The sequence below is a fragment of the Opisthocomus hoazin genome, chromosome 1 (assembly GCF_030867145.1).
Source record: "Opisthocomus hoazin isolate bOpiHoa1 chromosome 1, bOpiHoa1.hap1, whole genome shotgun sequence".
In the NCBI taxonomy this organism is placed as follows: Eukaryota; Metazoa; Chordata; class Aves; order Opisthocomiformes; family Opisthocomidae; genus Opisthocomus; species Opisthocomus hoazin.
Genome location: NC_134414.1, coordinates 59,967,768 through 59,991,659, shown reverse-complemented (window position 1 = coordinate 59,991,659; position 23,892 = coordinate 59,967,768). Strand labels below are relative to the sequence as shown.

At 42.0% G+C, this 23,892-nt stretch overlaps 1 protein-coding gene across 11 annotated transcripts in view; it reads right to left on the bottom strand.

The window, feature by feature from the left end:
• The window catches only part of GPC5 (glypican 5), an 846,827-nt gene that overhangs the window by 804,559 nt on the left and 18,376 nt on the right, over positions 1-23,892 (bottom strand). For 10 of the 11 annotated variants that reach the window (XM_075423644.1, XM_075423689.1, XM_075423635.1 and 7 more), the window contains exon 2: positions 14,874-15,035. In XM_075423644.1, the coding sequence (XP_075279759.1) occupies positions 14,874-15,035 (162 nt within the window). Of the gene's footprint in view, positions 1-2,048; positions 2,164-14,873; positions 15,036-23,892 lie in introns of those variants that run through there. The other variant, XM_075423697.1, reaches the window with a different exon arrangement.

Below are 23,892 nucleotides of genomic sequence, written 5' to 3'. Positions count from 1 at the left end.
GTACAAGTCTGTGATGTTGAAAGAAATCAGTGAAAGTGACTTCAAGACTTACATGTATAACATGAATGGATACCCTTAAGCCTAGCAATCCAGAAAGGATTCACTAAAGATACAAAAACGCATGGGTCCTATGGTCCTTAAAAAATGTATAAAGCATGCAAAGAGATTCCAAAGCAACCATAAACACTTGATATGACTTTTATACTTGAGAAGAATTTCATTATACACTTACCACACTAAATCCCATTTAGTCACAAAACTGCTTGGAGAACTTGAATAACACAATGGTCTTTCACTCTCTCCATGAGGAAGAATACTGTAGGAGGATGAGTGTGGGATAGACTGTATTCAGTTTTCTGATTAAATTGACGTTATCCATCTTTCAAGGAACCACTCTAGTCCCAGAGTGTACTGTGGTGAATGCCTTCATATGTTCACACTCACCATTTTTAAAACTAGAGTAAGATCACAGAATATGACTTCTGCACCACACCTTGGGACTGAAAAATATTTTTTTTACAAAATAGAGCAGTGGCTGGCACTTGATTACAGCACATCTTCAAAAGCTGATGCTAAATCTTAACTGAAGAACTTGAGAGGGGGTTGATATTCTATCATGCCCATAAATAGCCTGTTCCAGTGGCTGACCAACTTGACTATTAAAATTTATGGCTTATTTCTCTTTTGAGTCCATCTGGCTGAGCTCCCAGACACTGGCTGCTCTTATGGCTTAAAGTTATTAAAGATGTCATAGTACTCAGAATATTGTAGCTACTGATAAGCTACAAAAATAAAATCCCAGAACAAAATATAGATTGAAGCAACTCTGAAAAGTCATCGAATCTCTCATTCTTCCCCAAGAAGGGATAAATGACAACTATAACTTTCCTGGAAGATGATGTTGAAGGATTTGCCTGTTCGGAAGTTAGAGAGCTTCAATGACACGCGATTCGAAAGCCTATGTCAATAGTCTACCACACACGGTATTGCAGGAGAACGTGCATTTATGTAAAAACACACAATGGTTCCTGCTATGTTATCTGTTCCTTTTAAAACAGTTCCTAATACGCTATTTATTTTTTTAACTGATACAGAGCATCAAGCTTCATTTTTCACAGATTTACCTATTGCAGTCACAAGATTTTATTACTGGTCAACTCAGAAACTATACTTTTATACATGAAGTGGGATTTACTTTCCCCATACATATCATTTGACATGTAATTATACTGGATTCCATTTGCCATTTTAATTCCTGTTTACCGCATCTCATAAAGCCTTTCTGTGATTTTTCTTGTATTTGGCCCTCTTCTATATCGCCCTGTATAACTTATGAACATAAGTATCACTTTACTTTTTGTTCTTTCTTCCAGGTTTTTTTATTTGTTTTTTTTTTTTTGTATGTTAAACAGCACACACTCTTGAAGAGCCCTTTGGTGACCTCTCTTCACCATTTCTCCCCATTCTTTTTTTGCTAACTTGTTTTCTTCCCCCCCCCCCCCCCCCCATTATTCAATCACAAAAGGATTTTATCTTTTATCTTTTATGTTGTTTATCTTGTCTACTAAGCACCTTAGTAGAAGGACTTCTGTCATAAGTTTCCTGGAAGGCTAATCAGTGTACAGCTACATCTATACGGCCAAGTAAGTTAGCTCCCCAGTTCATTCCCATCTACCCTGATCATCTGTATTGTCCAAATGCCACTTTGCTCCTACGATTGCTTTTGATGTGAGCCAACTCGTGACCACTGAAACAAAACCCCACTTCACTCCAGCGACCTGGCACTAAAAAGCACTATAGGTGAGTTTCGCTCCCTCCAGCCTATACAGTTCACCATCACTGTTTCAGCCACTCTGGCACCTCCATTTACCCCAACTCCACACCCAAGGGCACACAACACGTAAATTTGATGCCATGCTCTAAAAACACTACTCTGATGGGTTACCATCATTATTTCAGACATCCTCAAGTGAAATAGGAAACCTGTGAAAATAATCATGTGTTACAGAGCATAAGCGCAGTAAATGGTACAGCTCAATGTTACTTACACGTACGTGGTTAGTCTACTGTGGAAGCACTGGCCTAGATTCTAGTTACACCTGGATATTGCATATGCAAGCCACCTCCACCAAGACGGGTACCTCCTCATGGCCAGAGACCACCCTGTTTAGAAGACACATTTACCAGTGTAAATTTACTTAATAGCTCACACTGACTGGACTCATATGCTGAGTCCTTCAGGTAACTGAGTATTTACTCTGTGAAAGCGGATACTATATGACAGCATAATAATCCCACTAACACTGCACCTCCATATTAAATAGATAGTGACGACTTCTGAAATTTAAGGTAATGGAAAATCTAGATGTAGCACTGTAGAGCAAAAGAGCACAGGTTTTTCCTCAGATTTTGTGAACGCTCTAAAGTTTTGAGTCAGAGTAACCACTTTTACTTTTTCCTGTATTATTATAGGCAGAATATAGGAAAATTATCATATTACAGAAGCAGGTTAGCAGCTTTTTTTGAGAAACTACTTATACTTTGAATTAAACTTGTCATGCTCTATTTAGAAACTTTTTCTTTCTTCGTTTTGCTAGAACATCAAATAGATTTCTTGGTCTTCAGAATTTTCATTTTAACTTCTCAGGAAAATGCTGCAATGCTGTTCTCATGCTGTATGAGATTTTACCTTTTCAAATGACAATTCAAAAAACTATCGCTTGTTCTGCACTCTCAACATACACAGTAAGAAGATGCCATGGTTGGCCCTCTTTCAGTGTTACAGAAGATACCTGCATGTAAATGGACCAAGTTAGGGAACTACTCCTTACAGCTTCTACCCATAATGTGTTTCACTGAAATCTAAAGCTAGATGATGCACAGAGGAGAGGAATCATAGTCACTAAAACACAATCAGATTTTCTTTTCTTCAGGTTACATAAGTAATAGTGTCCTCATTTGAAGAGCAGAAAAGAAACTTTCCAGATTTGCTACAACAACCCGCTGATAAATTGGATACAATGAATTCTTAACACTGTCTTTGTCTTCCTTCTTCCCTTCTGATACTTGAGACATTTTAGGTTGTAATCTCCTCAAGGAAGGACTGTTGGTTATAGTTCTACACTGCGCCAGCGGCGGAACTGAAGGTGTAAAATTCTATAGAAAAACAGAAATTCAGAAGGCCACACCTATTTGCCCCTTTCTCTCTTCTCCTTGTCTCTTCCTAACTACCATATTTCTCTCATTACTTCTCTAAGGTTTGGCTTTTTAGAATTTATTCACTTCTGGTACATTTATTTGTTTTTTCAATCCATTCCCCAGTTGACTGCCTTGATCAGTACATGGATAAAAGCTAATGCTTGGATATTTTTTTTTAAATCTTTAATTGGCATGGATATTTTTAATTATTTATGTCACTAGTATAAGTGCTCTTGATTGGTTTCATAAGAGGAGCTTCTTTAAGAAGATATGCAAAAAACTTGAGCCTGGGTGTATCTTCCCAAATCTGCTTGACAGTATGCTCCTGTTCCAGTTGCATTAGGTACCATAGCAACTGCAGGGAGGGAAGCTGAGTATCAAAGAACTATTTCAGCCAGGGAAGCAAATCTGTAGTTAGAAGCAAGAACAAACCTATGACCATGATTCTTTTTCCCCTTACTACCTTATCTGTTCTGCATCTAATTCAAAAAATGCTGCTGAAGAGCAGCATTTTTTTTTCCCTTTTTCCCCTCAGGCTCCAGTGGCTGTTCTGTAATGGTGGCATTGTCTAAGATTTTAATATAACATAGCCCCTTAGTTTTGAAACATAAATATACACTATATACAGTTCATGTAAGTAAAAATTACGCACTGTTAATGTAGGTCTAGTAACTGGAGTTACTTAACTCCGTTTAAAACAGACATCCTCACGGGATCAAATAACCCTACCTCACATGTAGGCACTAGACATGGACTTCTACAGTCTGAAAGACTGAACTTGAATCTTTAGCCCAAAATACAGTGTCATTTGCTTTTCTCAAGCTTATGCAGGACCTCCTCCGTGGGGTCAGCAGATGTGACAGAGGATAAACAGGATCAACACCTTTCTACAGAGGTAGGCCTGGATGACAGACAAGACACCCTATGACAGCTAAAACAGTACTAGATAGACGTCTGTTGTGCAGCTGAATTCAGCCCTGAATCTCATCCCAGTGATTTACTGCTAACACCTTTGCCTCTGGGAGGGTCCCGCCACACTATATCAGTAACCTTTTTTGTCCTTATGCAGTTACTTTCTCTTCTCCTCATGGCCCCCCTTCTAACTTTACACTATTTCATCTTCCACGTTCTTGGCTATTTTGTGTCACCGTAACACAGCACAGAGAGAGGAAGCAAAATTAAAGTTCTTTAAACCAAAGGAGTCACTAATCTGTTTCACAGTAAGGACTAAGAGCAGTGAGTGCAGGAAGGGCTATATTTAAATCTTACATTATAATACATAGTCAAGAAAACATTATCTTTAAAAGAAAACAGCAGGTTTATGATCACCAGGTGTAAATGAAAAAAAAACCACCAGCTTAATGAACCATTCGATATAAAATGGAAATATTAAATGAAGAATTAAAGCGTTCCTAAGGGGGTAATCACTACAAAATTTCCTTAAATATTAGCTTCTACCTAATAACACAATAAAGGAGAAATCCTTGCATACAAGAAATTACAGATTTTAATCCTCTACTCTGAAGGAAACCCTTAAATTAGATGGCTATTTCAATTTATTTTTAAAACAACAAGAATACATCATAAAGAATCAAGTCCCTCACGGGACTGATCAAAATTGAATTTGCAGTTTCCTCTACTATGCTGACAATCATTTACAATAAAATCAGAAAGAGAAAGGGAAATTGTCTGTGGGGACCACTGAGCCAGGTAATAGCTTCGGTATAACACAGTCACACAGCAGAAAGCAAATTAAAATGTAAATAGAATTTTAATACGGTTGAAGTAGGCCTTACTTTGCTTACAGGATTCTTGCTAACAGCTTTGAAGTAATGTATCAGGAGTGACAAAACTAAACACTCCTTGGTGATAATCAGGTATTTTACATTACCAGCAATTTATTTAAAATAACATGAGGTTAAAATTGTGTTAGGCAAAAGCACGAAAATTAGCTTACAAACTACTTAAGTTTAAAATTGCCATGACACAACGGGAGCACACTGCAAAGCCATGCTATAACTTAAAATTTCTAGTCCCGTTCTGTACATCTACAAACCTTGCAAATTGTAACTCCAAACATCACATCTTACAAATCACAAAGACCCTGTAGTTAGAACATAAAGAACAAAAAATACTTCAAATATTTAATGATTTTTAAATCCCTAACAATAAATAATTGTATTTATACATACATAATGCATTTTACGCAAGCATAGACCAAAAACATGCTATACTCCAGTATAAGAAATAAGACCTTAATTTGATTTGAAAGAAATTTGCTCAGCCATGTACTAAGCTTAATCCTGCAGAACATCTGTGCTATACTTCGCACATGTTTATCTCATTCAAAACAAGCAGCGAGCCCATGGCTACCACAGTGGTGGTAGTGGAGGAAAACATCCATGGGAATTTAGATGCATCTAAATATCCAGCCCAGAGTTCATACATGCCTTGACAAAACACTTGTTCTAAGGTGATTCAGGCCTGGCAAGTGAAACTGTGCCAGTGCAGACTATATTTATAGATTATACAAACAATTTAAAATGCTCACTGGAGCAGCAACACACCACCTTCCTTTGTTGCAGATGAGTATCCTAACCACTGAACTACAGAGCTCATTTTTCACTTTGCTTCTGTCCCAATGAATATTAAGTAGCTATACAGATCAGAAGAGCTGCAACAGGGAAGTCTAAGAGTTACACACTGCAAAATAAATAATGCAGAAAACAGCCAGCTCTCCTCAGTCATCTGCTGTACTTTTAAACACTATCCAAAAATCCTTCAGAAATCATAGAATCATAGAATGGTTTGGGTTGGAAGGGATCTTAAAGATCATCTGGTTCCACCCCCCCTGCCATGGGCAGGGACATCTTCCACTAGACAAGGTTGCTCAGAGCTCCATCCAACCTGGCCTTGAACACTTCCAGGGATGGGGCAGCCACAGCTTCTCTGGGCAACCTGGACCAGTGTTTCACGACCCCCATGGTGAAGAATTTCTTCCTAATATCTGATCTTAATCTGCCCTCTTTTAGTTTACAGCCATTCACCCTTGTCCTATCAGAAAAGGCTATTGTACATGTGCTGAACGGCTACGCAGCTGACCTACGGAAAATCTGTAGCATTCTGTGCTGTGACCTGCTATGTATATGCATTTTAAATGCACTTCCAGAGCGAATATAAAACGTTCTCTTCTGGAACTCCAGGATCAGCAGATCCCCGTCACCACCCTCCTCTAGTTTTCACAGACCTAAATTCAGGCCCTACTGCAGGCTGATATTTGTAGATTTATTAAAAATTAACAGTACTTGTATCCATAGCTCTTTTAAGACTCAAAATACAGTTCCTTACGCCTGCTGATGACCTGTTTAATATTCGTAAAGATTTATTTCATTACCACTGTTAAAATCACTATGCCACCTACTTCATGACAGGAGATGGACATGCCTTTTTGCTTCACGCCAGAAAAAGAACAGAAAGAAAAGCAGATAATCACTTCCCATTTTGCATGTAAGCAAATTGCCACATGATAAGCAAAGGGCTAAACAGTAGGTTTCACATTCTGTGTACAGAATCCACTTGCACATTTCTACCTCTGTGGTAGGAGGGAAGCCCACTCTGAGCAGTAAGCCAGGTTTCATTTACTTCAGCATAAAAGCAATCACCTGCAAGTAGTTGATAGGCTGGAAACTCAAATATTAGCTTATTGCTCAATAATCTGCTTGTGTTCCCAGCCCCTACTCATGCCCTTCAGCTACATTAGACAGGGTGGCTGTAACATCTCAGAGAGCAGTCGTTGCAGTCAAGGCTGACACCGGGCTCAGTTCAGCTGTCTAACCATAGGTTTCTAGTGACGTCTGACGTGCCCTAAGGTGCACAGCAACTTCAGATTTTTTTCTCCACAGGACCAAAATTATTCTTCCAGCTTTTTGTTTACTGTTCAGTTCTTTTTTTTTTTTGCAGATTTCCCATCTTAATTCTCACTTTAATACTCATAATTTACTTCTTAAAGTATAGGTGTAGTTATTTACAGGAAAAAGTCAGTATTTGGTTTGTTGAATTTTCTAATACTGTATTCTAATGTTTATTTGATTAATTCCTTTTCGATGCAGTTCTACCCTCCCTCACTTTTCCTCTTTGCTGTTTTGACAAGATGGTTTTCTACTTAAAAACGACATTTAAAATACAATTAGATTTACCTGCTTTAGATGTAAGAGCATCTATTATTAAAAATTCCACCTAAACTGATACAATTTTAGTTCACTTTTGCTGGGAAAGAGAATTGGTTTTACCTCTCACAAAGCCTTTGAAAATGCAGCAGATGATTCCATGTCTCCTAAAGAGTATGCCAGGTTCACCGAGATGCAATTTGAAAAAAATAGGGTTAAAAATAAGCCTTTCTATATTACAAAAACTGCAGAATTCCTTGAATTTACCATGTGGAAGAGGTAGTTCATAATAGCATAATCACTAAGTATCTATTCAAGTAAGAATAATAAATTATAAAATCACAATTCATCTACAAAGTTTTGAACAAATTGGTGTTCTTTTAATACTGAAATAGAGTATTCTAAATTTAAGCCCATCTGCAAGCATCTTTACGGCCGAAGCAGTCCATCCTGTTATGTTCTAGTAAACTGTGTTATCCTCTTGGAAAGAAATTAATGAACCCTTTTTTGTCAGATCATATAACCCGTAGATAAAGCTTAAAACTAGTTAAAACACTCAATTCCTTTGACCTTTCTTTGTGAATCATATTTTAAGCCCATTGTAGGGCTGAGAAAAGCCTGCTGAGTAGTCTAATCTATCCCCTGGCCCCAAAGCAGAATCAGTCATATCAACAACATATGGCTGCTGTTGTCTCTTTCAGCTTGTTTCCAAGACCTCTGGACATGGAAAGTCCTCAAAATCAAAATCAAAAGCATTTTTCTGTTGTCACTGGAAAATAATTCCTCATATTGAACCCACATTTCCTCTGCTACAGTATGAAACCATTGTTTGGTATCTACTAACATGGCAGAGTGCAGACAACTACTTTCTTCTATGTAGTTGTCACCTACGTTTTTGAAGGAATAGCATAATTCTTCCCTAGGTTTCTCATTTTAAAGGAACTAAGGTTGTCCATTTTTTTAAGCTACAGGTTTAGATTTCAGAGCATATTTTTTCTCTCTTTTTTCCAATTGGTCCATGCCTTTCTTCAAGTAAACTACCCAAAACTGAACACTGGTTCTCCAGTTTATCAGTGCAAACCAGAAAAGTTTCAGTTCACAAACCTTCTCTGCTGTCTTTCTGTTTGAGAATCCTACAACAATAGCTGCCTGTCTCACAACAGCATGAAACTGCCGACTTCTGTCAGCTTTTGATCCATCATTACACCAAGATCTTTTCCAACAGGACAGATCCATTCCAAGCTATCCCCCATCCTGTTATGTCTTCCACTGTTTCTCCCCAATTAAATGTAGCACCTTGCATTTGTTCCTGGTGAACAACATGTTTTTCAGGCTTTTTCTCCAACTTGTCAAGATTATTTTGAGTTCTGTCTTTCAACAAGATTTGAGTAGCTGATGTTTTTTCATTTTCTTAACAGAGGATAAAAATACTATGTAAAAACTTCCCCATATGTACTTAGAAATCTTGGAAATAAATCTAAATGACTACACAAGTGCTATCTTTGAAATAACAACATTCATTCTAAACTACCAACTTTATACTGCCTTCTTCTGCTGGAGTTCAGTCTTCTTTCAAATTCTTACATTTTTCCGTGAATCAGCTTCCCAAAATTCTCAGAATAAGCAGGAAGCAGGCATCCACAGTTCTGTGAAAACGCAAACTTTCTATAGACACCGGTCCCAAGGGAATGATGCTTTAAATTTGTACTTCACAGGTTTTTTCTACTGTACGAGCTCTACATAAAGTATCAAAATTCTAAATTAGCATACATCTGCACTGATCACTTTGTTACACAGAGGTAAACCAAAATAGTACTTAGCTGGATGCTAACAAAAATACAATTACGACAAAATCTTAGTATTCACCAAATACGAGAGTCTGAGACTTTGTCCAGTGTACCTATGTCAGCTTAATCATAACTCAGGTATTATTGCAATTAGGAGAAATAATTAAGGGACTGTAAATAACCACAGGCTGAGAAAAGAATCCATGAGCATAAGTGCACACTAAAGAAGTACAATTTAGGAAAAGATTGATGTGGTGAAAACTGTTATTACGGAAGCCCATTAAATCTCTGTGTATATATATCCCAGGAATACCTGTAGCACAGTATATATGTATGCAAAAAAGCATCTAGAAGATAAGAATGAGATACAATGGAAGTAAATCCCTACAGAATGATAAAAGACTTGCTTGCAATACAGAAATAAAACTCCACATTAATAATTAAATTTTTAGTATTAATCTAAATCTGCAGATTTCTGCACTTATAAAAGCCCCTTAATGCTGTGTTTTATGTATATATAGACATACTGGGTCCAATTCTAAGTTATACTAGAATACTGTTTATCCTGCTTTTTTTATTACAAAGGAATCAAAACACCATCTGAATAGATGAATTCTGAAGTTAATGAGGTTTGTATTAACAGCTTTGCTCCTTAGACCAACCAGTGGGTCTAGTAACTTTCCCACATTATCAAAATTCTCTATTTCCTCAGCCCATAGGGGAACACAACCGTAGCTGTGGGGAAGGTCTGCAGAGCAACAGAGAATGAAGAGCATGACTCTGGTGAACCAGAGACATTTTTGAGACTTTCACGCCCCAGCACAATAACAGCGTGACAATCAGGTCTCTTAGCCTGTCCACTTTTTTGACTTTTAATAGAATCATTCAGTTTCATTGAATTAATGGAAGTTGGGATTCACCATTATTTGGATTTTAGCTTATTTATATCACGCTTAAAATATCAAGGATTATGGAGCAAAGAAAGAGGAAAATGTTGGAACTTCAAAGTAGTTCTTCACATTGCAAATTATATAGAAGGCAAATGTATCATTTGAAACCGTGAGTGAGATGCAGCAGCTCTTGCTAAAAGAGTTTTCTGATCTTCAAATCACTCTTCAGAAAACTTCTCAAACAGAAAACAATTGAATCAGTGCCAGGGCAGATTTAGTTTCACAAGGATGAACATATATTCCATTATTTCTTATGGCTTAGCACGCTACCAGAGGAAGCAGCTCGGAAGATTTCAACACATTTTCTAGTTCACATAATTTATTTTAGCTACTGACTACAACTTCATCATATTTAAATGTAGTAATTGTGCTGTGACCTCAAACAATATGATATAACAGTTTGACTTCACTTAATTCTGGTCTAGGTTAAAGTGGACATTGATCTATGGTGTAGCAACAACTTCACAGAAGAACATGAAGCAGGAAAACCTAATTCAACATACTCCAAAACTTACAGCAGAAAGGCATTAGAGTTTTCCTACATAGCAGTAAAAGGATCAGGAAATACTACATTGACAAATGCAGTTTATTACCTCTTTCTTACAGAAGCATGGTTGCAAGTCCACTGTTTTGGTGAGAGGTTGCCACATTCATAAATGATTCACAGTTCCATATCTTTAAATCAATTGTACAGTACCAGAGTTGCCATATATAGTAGCACAGAGAAAAGTTCATTTGCTTTCAGAGTCTACAACCTAATTATTATCTCTATATTTCCCATTCAACCAGACAAGCTGCCATCTTGTTCTATGTCACATATTGCCACCTTTTAAAGGGTTATGAGTGCTCTGTGTGTAAAAATTTTGAAGTGACACAAGATGTGCTATTCTGTTGCACAGAGCTCCATACCACTCCACCAGATTCTCAGATGACTATTCAGTTCCTCTCCAAATTGTTACAAACCGTAGAGATTTTTTTTCCCTACACAAAAAATGGCACTGCATTGTGACTATATAAGTGTCGACCCTGGTGGCACTTGTTCCTTTCTTGTTTGGAGGTATAGAAAAGGGTCAGTGTGAACTTTGAATAACATCTAAGTATTTTGCAAAAGGAGTGTGTGTATATACATACAGGTCTACAGCTTATAAAATATAGGTAAAAAAATTATTTATTTTTATAGTTACCACTAGAATGAAGACATTATGGCAATCCCTGCATAGCATTCACAATCTTTTTCTCAGCTTTTACTAAGATAATAAATACTAAAAATGCGGAGATGTGCAAGAATGTTGCCCTATCAAAACAGCTGTCTTGAAACATGATTATCATACAGTTTCTCTAGTCACCTTTCCAAGAGAAGAATGATTTCTTGTTCTCCATAATACATCTCCCACTTAACAGATAAATATCTTATTTACTTATTTAATATCTTCACTCTCACCTATTCTTCTGTTCCCTTACCACTCCTCAAAGATATTAAAAAGAAACAAGATCCACAGTGAAAAAGAAAATGCACACTCTGAAACACCCTGAAGTGTAAGGAAAAATCTATAACAGCACTTGCTAGCAAGCAGTACACAAGTGGTACAATTTCAACCATGTAGCTTGACATGTCCTAAGAAACATGGAATTTTTTGCAATATCTGAAAACTGTCAATAGAGAGTTAATGTCAGCGGGCAGCGCTTACCACAATAGAAAACCACAGGATTTTAACAAACATTAGGAGGTGGCAAAGATATGTCTATATATATATCTATATTTACTCTTATATAGATACATACACATGTGTACAATCAACAGACAGACAGATAGATGGCAGACAGATGCCTTATTTCATGAATAAAGTAAGCTATCTTAAAGTATGGCACTCGGTCATCCTGCAGTACTCAGGATCTCTAGACTGTATATAATACAGAGAGAAAACACACCTCTGAAGACCTCCAGAGGCAGATACAGATTATTTATTTTAACTGCCTACCTCTCTCCATTGAATATGTAAGAAACTGAGACAAAACATTAGCTATTTATTCTGTTGGGACACAGTCCACGTCTTCTAGGCCAAGGCATCCAACCTCAACAGACTTTGAAAAGAGGCAGGTGACAATGGTGGCAAAATCCATGACACCTGCTCCCCTCCATACACACCCCAACAACCGCCTTCACGCTTTCTGTGTGACTGCTGAGATGTCTGCCCCACTGCCAAAGCAGCAGAAGAGGTAATTGCACTCCCAGCTGCACTGCCCAGCCTCAGCTAAATATAATGGAAATGCCTAAAGATTTGGTGGTGAACCCTACCATAGACAGCCTGTCCACATGGTAATTCAGATTGGAAAGGACTTTCAGGAAGTCTCCAGTCCAGACCTCTGCTTGAAGCAGGGTCAAAACTGAATTCAGACCAGGTATAATGTCTTCTTATGTTCCTGGACTTCAAAACCCCAAAAACCTCAGCAGTATCTTTTTACGGTTTCTGAATCTGAAATCATTTAGCTTGAATTTTAGTTAGCAATGGTAGCAATTCTTCAAAAACGAGTGATATGCTCAACAGCATGTTTTTCCATAAATAACTACTTAAAGGTTAAACAAGGTTTTAAATCTAAATAACCCCACAAACCTCACAATATTCTCTCTCAGTTATACTTCTTTACATGAAAGGAAATTAAACAGAAAAGTACTAAAGCATGTACTTCAAAAATAAACAAAGTGTATAAGGTATATAAAACATACATACTTTAAAGTACATGCTTTGAAAAATATTTGTTTAAAAGCAAATGATGAAAGCAAACCAGTGGGAGAAGTAATTAGTGTTAGGTTACTTATCTGGGCACGATGGCCTCCAGTTCCTGCAACAAGAACTGCTTACACATGTTTCACCAAAAAAAATGAAAAACTCTAATTCTCGAGCAGTCCTGAAACCACCTCTCTATAGGGAGGATGCATCATCACTAGGCTACAGAGGCAGGCTCCTTTCTTTGGGTCAGTGCTTCTACATTTTCTTTCGACACTGTAAAATGGCATTCGTGGGAGAGTGAAAACTGCCTATGTTCCACATCTGCCTCTGAATTGGTGTTTCGGGCATCCTCCTGGACTGGCAGGTGATACAAATTGAATCTTTACAAGAGGAGAAGGGCCAAGACCCACATCCTGAATAACTGCTCAGATGATTGTACCCAAGGGAAGCACAAGCATTCCTCCTCAAAGGCACGCGTGCATCCCTGTTGTTCAAGGAGAACTCACGTACGGGGGAGAAGTGCATTGCACGCACTCTGAAAATACCCCACTGACTGAGCCCCTCAGGACATGAAAACAACAGAAATGTAGTTTCTGGGTCCTAATTTCACTTAACTTCACTTAGATGTCACTTAAATACCAGTCTTGTGAAGACTGAGAAATCTTGAGATTGCAGAAGTATGTCATCTAGATCCCTACAGGGATTTTTGTGCACTGTTGTTTTGTTTTTTTTCTAGGAGTGAGGAAAGTAGGTGTTAAAACACCAAGGCAGAGAGTGCAACCCTCACTTAAGGAAAGCACAGTTGGTTACTGAGCACTACAGAATCTAAAGCCCTAGGTCAGCAAAGCAATGCAACCTATTGCACTGTTCTGGTGCAAAAAAAAAGAGTGCTAATATGCAGAAGTTGGAAGGAAGAACGAAGGCAGAAAAGAGGGAGGGAGAGATTTCTTTGCACACTTTACCAGTGATCAAGACACCCATTGATAGCTGTGTTAGGCAGGCTAAATAGCAATGCTCCCAAAAGGCAGAGACCAACTGCAACTTGGTTTTAGCACTATACAGCCTAAATTTCTAAAAGTGAAGGCTTTAGGACCCCAGAGTGAACTTTGCTGTCCATTTTATGACCCTTGGCAGTTGGTTTCATTCTGCTAATCATTTCAGCTTCACAAGTTAAAAACAAGAAAGACAACTTCCTATGCCTGGACGAGGTTACCATCTTATCCTGTCCCATTCGGTGGTCATTAAGGCCATAAATGCACATCAACAGACAAATGACAAGACTGTCATGACATGTTCTCAACATGTGTGAACTCTCTATCCCTTTCTATCACATACAACTTCACATTGCCACTATTTCTCACATATTCCCAGCTCCGAACCAATTTCTGCATTAACTTCTGCCTTATCAATTCAGAGAAAAATGAATGGTAGGCAGACAAATTGCTAAAAGGCAACCCTACCCCCAGCCCAAACAACAATTTATCAGATAGCTTCCTGTTGTGTATTGGAACAACTGTCACTTCACAACCAATTTTTTTTATTATTATTTTTAGAAACCCAGAAAATAATTTTAGAAACTCAGAAAAACTCTTCAAAAACTCAAAAGCTTACAAAACTAGATCCCCAAAATGAATCTCAAAACCAAACTATCCAAGTATTTCTATAAGAACAAGACAAAGAACATGGTGGGAAGAAATACCAGAATAAAAAGGTATCTCTTTTGTAGTGACCCAGGCAATAATTTTATATTTTAGTATTGTCCAAATTAAAGAAGCTTAAGAGGAACACCAAGTTATTGGTCTACAATTCAAATCAAAGTAATCTCTTGCTTTTTCTCAAATATAATTTTTTAAAAGTCAAAAATTCCGACAGCAATGAAATTTCTAATCACCTTCATGACTTAGTACTCCTTCTTTGAAATCATAAAAGCATAAGGAGAATTTAAAAATTAACACACATATTTTATTACACGGATAAACTAATCAAAGACTAAAAACAAGAAAAGCATGAACAAGTTTGGAAACAAAAAGCAGAAAGCTTTACCTTGAAAAGCAGCTGCATTACGAGCTATTAAAAATTTTAACGTAGCGCTTGATGTTTGAAGCACTTGCTGTATATCTTGCTTTGCTGCAGACTGGTATCTTTCTTCCATCTTTTTAGTACAGCATGTTGGATTTTTAGAAGCACAAACCTGGAGATCAGTCCCTAGAGAAAGAGATAATTACACTGATTACTACAAAACAGAAGTATGCAATATACAAATACATAGAAAACAGTTACTTTTTTTTAAACATAGGTATATACACATAAAAGAAACACTCTAAGCTTTAAAGACATCTGGTCATGTTAAACACAGAACAGAAGGGGATACTAACAAAAATTCTGTGGGAAGAGTACACTTCTTACAGTTAATTAATGTCATATAATATCATTTCTCTGACACCGTAATCTTGTTCCAGCTGTGAATATTGCTAACATATGTTGGTAAAATACATTGGATATGCATTGTATATCATCTAGAATACTGAATTGCTGAGCCAGCTCATGGCTAGCACTCTTGTTCATCTGTAAATCTTGGACTGGAAAGAGGTAACGACTGCTAAATATTACGAACAGACCAGTGGAATGGCCATTCCTGACAGGAGCAGTCCTAGACTCCAGTCTAATCCCCCTTACTGTGTCTTTCTCCAGTGTCTGACATTCCCATGTATCTGTCACACCGACTCACTACTTCACTAAGAGGTCGGGAAATGTTCCTAGAAAGAAATACCTTGTCAAATTTTGGGCACGCTGAAATTCAAGAGGGGCAAATCGGTACTGTTACAACAGCCGTCTCTTTCATAGGTTTTTTTTATAACTGGAGCGTAATGACTCACAAAAATACTTTATTCACCTTCCTTGTTATCACGTGGTATTTAAAATGTTTTTTACAATGTATCTAAACAATGCTTTCTAAAATGAGGAAACAAGCATTTAATGAAAGAAGAAATGTGAGAATTTAAACTATATTAAAACTTAACTGTTCAATCCAAATTGTGTTCTCAGATATGCTGTTTCACTGACAGATATCACAAGATTTCTAGCAAATATAGTGAGAAACATTTTTATCTGATCTGTGGACTAAATTCTAATTCTGTGGTTGTGGGTATATGCATCACTCTCTCTTCATACTAGGTAAAAAGGGAAGATCATGGTCAGAAAGAAAAAGTAAGAAATTCAAAAGTCAAAACTTAAATCCACATCGCCCTTGCCTCTATACTTGCTTTCAGGTCTTACAGTACCTCTTTGTACTTAACCTTTTATTTACCTACTACTAAACCTACAAGATTTAACATTCCCTTTAAGTCTTTTTTTTCCCCTATTTTTCTCCAAGAAATCATTCTAATGCAGTATGAATACAGTTACGGGGAAAGGGAGGCCTCAAACAGTTTGCACCCTAAATATTCCATTAGGTATCTTTTGCAAATTAGGTGTTTTAAATAATATGTTCCAGAAAGCTAAGAAAACTTTAGCTACTGAGGGTTGGATCAGAACACTCACTCTGGAAGAATGGCAAAATGCTCTAAATTCATTATATCCAGCTTATGTTCTTTTATCCAAGTGTTGATTGAAGCAAGCTTAATGAAGGCCCTAGAGCTTCCCTTGAGCTACACAGTGGGAAAAAAATATTATTTACATAGAGCAATTCCAATCCTGAAGCAGGAACCCACTATGTCCTATTTAGACAGGTAGAAAAGGTTCAGAAGATTCCTTAGAATTCACGTTTAGAAAAGCACGAGACTAGAATGAAATAGGTAAATTATATGTACCATGAAAAGGGGGGAGTTATCCAAGTCCAGGATGAACACTTGTCTCTTCAGCACTACACAGAAGTAATTTGATTCCCATGACAAATCAACAAATTTCCCTTGCTAATTGCAGGTAGTATGGTCCCAGTTATGCTGAACATTTCCTGCTGGCATCAGTGGTTTCTGTCTTCACAGTTCCTAGTCCCTCCATCCAACAGTAGGTGTGGAAGGAGGTTGTATTTGAAACTTCAGTATTATACACTACAGAATTTCCCTTACTTTTTAAAGGATCTTTTATGCCTCATGCTTTAGGTCACACAATGTAAGTTTTCAGACAAAACTAATTCATTTTAGTAAGGAGTGCTGCTCAGGAACCAATATAATTCCAGATTTACAAAGACAAAAGTTTGACTCCATATACACAAGGACAGTTTACTGCCCATGGTAAAAATGTGTACCTTGAAATAAATCCATTTCACAGGCACAAGCACCAGCAATTATCATTATATTATATTATATTTTCGGCGAAGCTACTGAAGGTGAAGGGTTCTGGAGCAGAGGCTCGCGCCGAGGGACCCTTTCTCCGGTGGCAAAACCGCAGCGGCGAGGCGGCAAAAAGCGCCGAGAGAGAGAGGAGACCCCAGCCCCCCCCCCCCCCTCAGCGGGAAAGCGGGAAGTGCCAACGAGCAGCAGCTCTGACTCAGCGGGGGCGGAGTCGAGTGTGACAGCGGCCAAACCCCCTCAGGGATAAGAGCAGCCCCCACGGAGCGCGGGCGACCAGGAGCGCGGGCGAACAGAGCCGGCAAACAGAGCCGGCAAACAGAGCCGGCAAACAGAGGCGGCAAACAGAGGCGGCGCAGCAGCCCGGGAGCGGCGCAGCAGTTTGCACAGCAGTTCGCGCGGGCAGGGCGAGCGGGGAAGGCGACTGGCAGGGTACAGCCGCCCCTTCTGGCTACTCGAGTAGTGGGCATCGCTCTTCCAGGAGATATTCTAGCCATGGTTACCACCCGTGGTAAAGCTGTGGCTCGAAGGAGTGTGGGGACCCAGACGGAGGCCCCATGCAAGAACGCGGGTGTCCAGGTCTCTGGCTGCAGGGAGTGCCTGAGCCTGGCGCTCGTACCGGAGGACAGCAGAGACAACGGCTGTGTTCGGTGCGAGCAGGTGAATGACCTGCTCAGCCTGGTGGCAGAGCTGAAGGAGGAAGTGGAGAGGCTGAGGAGCATCCGGGAGTGTGAGAGGGAGATCGACTGGTGGAGCCGCACCCTGCCCTCCCTGAGGCAGAGGCAGCAGGAGGCGGGTCCACAGAAAGCAGAGAACCCCCATCCCTCTTGCCACCGAGCAGAAAGAGGGGGCCTAAGAGATGGGGGGGAATGGAAACGGGTCCCTGCTCGGGGGGGCAAGCGAATTTCCCCCCGGCCTCCCTCACCTGCTCAGTTGCCCTTAAGCAACAGGTATGGGGCTCTGGAATGTGAGGGACTGGCCACAGAGGATGTGGGTGAAGGTGAGGCTCCATCCAGGGGGTTGCCTAGAACGAGTCAGACAGCCCCACGTATTACAACTGCCTCAACTAAGAAAAAAAGGAGGGTCATTGTCATAGGTGATTCCCTTCTGAGGGGAACAGAGGGCCCGATCTGCCGACCGGACCCATCCCACAGGGAAGTCTGCTGCCTCCCTGGGGCCCGGGTTAGGGATGTTGCGAAGAAACTCCCTGGTCTGGTGCGGCCTTCTGATTACTACCCCCTCTTGGTAATGCAGGTTGGCGGAGACGAGGTAGCAGAAAGAAGTCCCAAGGCCATCAAAAGGGACTTCAGGGCACTGGGACGACTGGTTGAGGGATCAGGGGCGCAGGTGGTGTTTTCCTCCATCCCATCAATGGCAGGGGACAGCACTGAAAGGGGCAGGAAAACTCACCTGGTTAACAGGTGGCTCAGGGACTGGTGCCATCGGTCAAATTTTGGCTTTTTTGATCATGGGGAGGTGTACACAGCACCGGGCCTGCTGGCAACAAGTGGAGTTCAGCTATCACAAAGGGGGAAAAGAATTCTTGGCCACGAGCTGGCGGGGCTCATTGAGAGGGCTTTAAACTAGGTTCGAAGGGGGAAGGGGATATTGCCCAGCTCACTAGGGATGAGCCTAGGCTTGGAGTGCCAAGGCCAGGGGTGAGACTGACAGCCCAGCTCAAGTGTGTTTACACCAATGCACGTAGTATGGCCAATAAACAGGAGGAGCTGGAAGCCATTATACAGCAGGACGGCTACGACTTGGTCGCCATCACAGAAACGTGGTGGGACAACTCGCATGACTGGCATGCTGTCATGGATGGCTACAGACTCTTTAGGAAAGACAGACCAACAAGGAGAGGTGGGGGAGTTGCTCTATATGTGAGGGAGCAACTGGAATGCATTGAGCTTGGCCTGGGGGCAAGTGAAGAAGGAGTTGAAAGCTTGTGGGTTAGAATTAAGGGACAGGCTCACACGGGTGACATTACGGTGGGTGTATACTACAGGCCACCTGACCAGGAGGAGGAGGTTGATGAAGCCTTCTACAGGCAGCTGCAAGCAGCCTCACAGTCACAGGCTCTGGTTCTCATGGGGGACTTCAACCACCCTGACATCAGCTGGGAAGACCACACAGCTAGGCAGGTGCAATCCAGGAGGTTCCTACAGAGCATCGATGATAACTTTCTGATGCAAGTGGTGGAGGAACCAACAAGGAAAGGTGCGCTGCTGGACCTCGTGTTAACAAACAAGGAGGGACTGGTGGAGGACGTGAAGGTTGGAGGTAGACTCGGCTGCAGTGACCATGAAATGGTCGAGTTCAGGATCCTGCGTGGAGGAAGCAGGGCGATAAGCAGGATCAAAACCCTGGACCTCAGGAGGGCTGACTTTGCCCTCTTCAAGGAGCTACAGGGAGGAATCCCGTGGGCCAGGGCTCTCGAAGGCAGGGGGGTCCATGAGTGCTGGTCGCTTTTTAAACAACACTTCTTCCATGCACAGGAGCAATGCATCCCCCTGAGAAAGAAATTTAGCAAAGGAGGAAGGAGACCTGCATGGTTAAACAAGGAGCTTCTAGCGGAGATCAGGCAGAAGAGAAAGGTGCATGGCATGTGGAAAGAGGGACAGGCCACTTGGGAAGATTACAGAAACGTAGTGAGAGCATGCAGGGATGCGACGAGGAAGGCCAAGGCTCACCTGGAATTGAAGCTGGCAAGGGATGTGAAAAACAACAAGAAGGGCTTCTTCAACTACATCAGCAGCAAAAGGAAGGCTAGGGACAACGTGGGGCCGCTGCTGAATGAGGCGGGTGTCCTGGTGACGGAGGATGCGGAGAAGGCAGAGCTAATGAATGCCTTCTTTGCTTCAGTCTTCAGTGCTAAGACTGGCCCTCAGGAATCCCAGGCCCCGGAGGTAAGAGAGGAAGCCTACAGAGAGGACGACTTTCCCTTGGTCGAGGAGCACTGTGTGAGGGATCGCTTAAGCGATCTGGATGTCCACAAATCCATGGGCCCCGATGGAATGCACCCACGAGTGCTGAGGGAGCTGGCGGATGTCATTGCTGAGCCACTCTCCATCATCTTTGAGAGGTCCTGGAAGACAGGAGAGGTGCCCGAGGACTGGAGAAAGGCCAATGTCACTCCAATCTTCAAAAAGGGCAAGAAGGAGGACCCAGGGAACTACAGGCCGGTCAGCCTCACCTCCATCCCGGGAAAGGTGATGGAGCAGCTTATCCTGGAGGCCATCATGAAGCAAGTGGAAGAAAAGAAGGTTATCAGGAGTAGTCAGCATGGATTCACCAAGGGGAAATCATGCCTGACCAATCTGATAGCTTTCTACGATGACATGACTGGCTGGGTAGACGAAGGGAGAGCTGTGGATGTTATCTACCTTGACTTCAGCAAGGCTTTCGACACAGTCTCCCATGATATCCTCCTGGGGAAGCTGAGGAAGTGTGGGCTGGATGAGTGGTCGGTGAAGTGGATAGAGAACTGGCTGAATGGCAGAACTCAGAGGGTTGTCATCAGCGGCGCTGAGTCTAGTTGGAGGCTGGTGACAAGTCGTGTCCCCCAGGGGTCAGTACTGGGCCCAGTCTTGTTTAACTTCTTCATCAACGACCTGGATGAAGAGTTAGAATGTACCCTCAGCAAGTTTGCTGACGACACCAAACTGGGAGGTGTGGTAGATACACCAGAAGGCTGTGCTGCCATTCAGCGTGACCTGGACAGGCTGGAAAGTTGGGCAGAGAGGAACCTGATGAGGTTCAACAAGGGCAAGTGCAGGGTCCTGCACCTGGGGAGGAACAACCTCATGCACCAGTACAGGCTTGGGGTGGACCTGCTGGAGAGCAGCTCTGCGGAGAGGGACCTGGGTGTCCTGGTGGACGACAGGTTAACTATGAGCCAGCAGTGTGCCCTGGCTGCCAAGAAGGCCAATGGGATCCTGGGGTGCATCAAGAAGAGTGTGGCCAGCAGGACAAGGGAGGTTCTCCTTCCCCTCTACACTGCCCTGGTGAGGCCTCATCTGGAGTACTGTGTCCAGTTCTGGGCTCCCCAGTTCAAGAAGGATGAAGAGCTACTGGAGAGAGTCCAGCGGAGGGCTACAAGGATGGTGAGGGGACTGGAGCATCTCCACTACGAGGAGAGGTTGAGGGAACTGGGCTTGTTCAGCCTGAAGAAGAGAAGGCTGCGAGGGGACCTTATAAATGCCTACAAATATCTGAAGGGTGGGTGTCAGGAGGATGGGGCCAAGCTCTTTTCAGTGGTGCCCAGTGACAGGACAAGGGGTAATGGGCACAAACTGAGGCACAGGAAGTTCCGTCTGAACATGAGGAGGAACTTCTTCTCTCTGAGGGTGACGGAGCACTGGAACAGGCTGCCCAGGGAGGTTGTGGAGTCTCCTTCTCTGGAGATATTCAAGACCCGCCTGGACAAGGTCCTGTGCAGCCTGCTGTAGGTGACCCTGCTTCGGCGGGGGGGTTGGACTAGATGACCCACAGAGGTCCCTTCCAACCCCTACTATTCTGTGATTCTGTGATTCTGTGATTAATACAAAAGCAGTAGATACTTTACAAAACCCTATTACACTACAGAACTCATGAATCTGAGATTGCCTTCATGGTAGCATGCACAACTAAGAATGTAACCTCTGGGTGTGAAAATCAACTAAGGCAAGTGATACCCATGTAAATCTCTTTGAAGTATTTTCCAGTAGCAGTTCAACACACAATGATTAGTGCACCTACAAGCCACAGTCCAGGAAGCTGAACACCTTCACTACCACAACAGAAAGTTGAAACTCTGTTCTAATGTAGGTACAAATCACTGGACTCAGCTCATCCTGGAGGTCATCTTCAACCAAGTGGAGGAAAAGAAGGTTATGAGTAGTCAGCATGGATTCACGAAGGGGAAGTCATGCTTGACCAATCTGATAGCTTTCTACAACGGCATGACTGGCTGGGTAGATAAGGAGAGAGCCATGGATGTTGTCTACCAAGGCTTTGGACACTGGCTCCCATAACATTCTCCCACGGAAGCTCAGGAAGTTTGGGCTGGATGAGTGGTCGGTGAGATGGATTGACAACTGGCTGAATGGCAGAACTTAGAGGGTTGTCATCAGTGGCGCTGAGTCTAGCTGGAGGCCAGTAACTAGTGGTGTCACCCAGGGGTCAGTACTGGGCCCAGTCTTGTTTAACTTATTACGCAGTGACCTGGATGAAGGGACAGAGTGTGTACACTCAGCAAGTTTGCTGATGACACAAAACTGGGAGGAGTGGTGGATACACCAGAAGGCTGTGCTGCCATTCAGCGAGACCTGGATAGGCTGGAGAGTTGGGCAGAGAGGAACCTGATGAGGTTCAACAAGGGCAAGTGCAGGGTCCTGCACCGGGAGGAAAAACCCCATGCACCAGTAAAGGTTTGGGGCTGATCTGCTGGAGAGCAGCTCTGTGGAGAGGGACCTGGGAGTGCTGGTGGACGACAGGTTAATCATGAGCCAGCAGTGTGCCCTCGTTGCCAAGAAGGCCAATGGGATCCTGGGGTGCATTAAGAGGAGTGTGGCCAGTAGGTCGAGGGAGGTTCTCCTCCCCCTCTACTCTGCCCTAGTGAGGCCCCATCTGGAGTATGCGTCCAGTTCTGGGCTCCCCAGTTCAAGAAAGATGAGGAGCTACTGGAGAGAGTCCAGCGGAGAGCTACAAGGATGGTGAGGGGATTGGAGCATCTCTCCTATGAAGAAAGGCTGAAGGAGCTGGGCTTGTTTAGGCTGAAGAAGAGAAGGCTGAGAGGGGACCTTATAAATGCTTATAAATATCTCAAGGGTGGGTGTCAGGAGGATGGGGCCAAACTCTTTTCAGTGGTGCCCAGCAACAGGACAAGGGGCAATGGGCACAAACTGAGGCATAGGAAGTTCCACCTGAACACGAGGAAGAACTTCTTCCCTCTGAGGGCTACGGAGCACTGGAATAGGCTGCCCAGGGAGGTTGTGGAGTCTCCTTCTCTGGAGGTATTCAAGACCCGCCTGGACGAGGTCCTCTGCAGCCTGCTGTAGGTGGCCCTGCTTCGGCAGGGGGGTTGGACTAAATGACCCACAGAGGTCCCTTCCAACCCCGAACATTCTGTGATTCTGTGATTCTGTGATTCTGTGACTTCCGCGTGTATTAAAAAAATTTATTTCTTAAGTGTTATGCTACTGCTACAAGGTATCTTTTTCCTCATACAGCTTGATGTTTTTGTAGGCTGTTTATCCTCATCATGTTCTTCAGTATGTACGTTTTTACAGTCTACAAACTAAAGAAATTCTCCTGGGCAGCCGCTTTTACAAATCTCTTGCTGTGTGAAAACTTACGTATTCCATCCGCTGACATTCCAAGTCAGTCAAAGAATTAAAAAAAAAAAGCTGAAAAATTAAGGTGGTCCATCAAATTATCTATTTATTAGCTACACTAGTATTTGTTATGCATGCCAAAGAAAAATCTTAGTGTGACAGCCATCCTTAAACAAAGTCCCTTGCCTCCAAGCAACATTAATGAGTATCTTAAACTAATCTTTATTATGAGTATTAAAAATACAGTTCACCGGTGTTCCAGAAGCTTAGCATCCATGTAACTATCTATATACAGCCTCCATCTCTTACTGCATGTCCCATGTTTCCAAAAGCAGGATTTCAGTCCTTTGACCTCACTGACTCCAACCCCCCAGACCATACCAGCTCTCCAAACACAGACCCCTGCACTGCTGACCATCCCTACCTTCCTGCAGCATTCCCAGTCCTAGACACCACGAA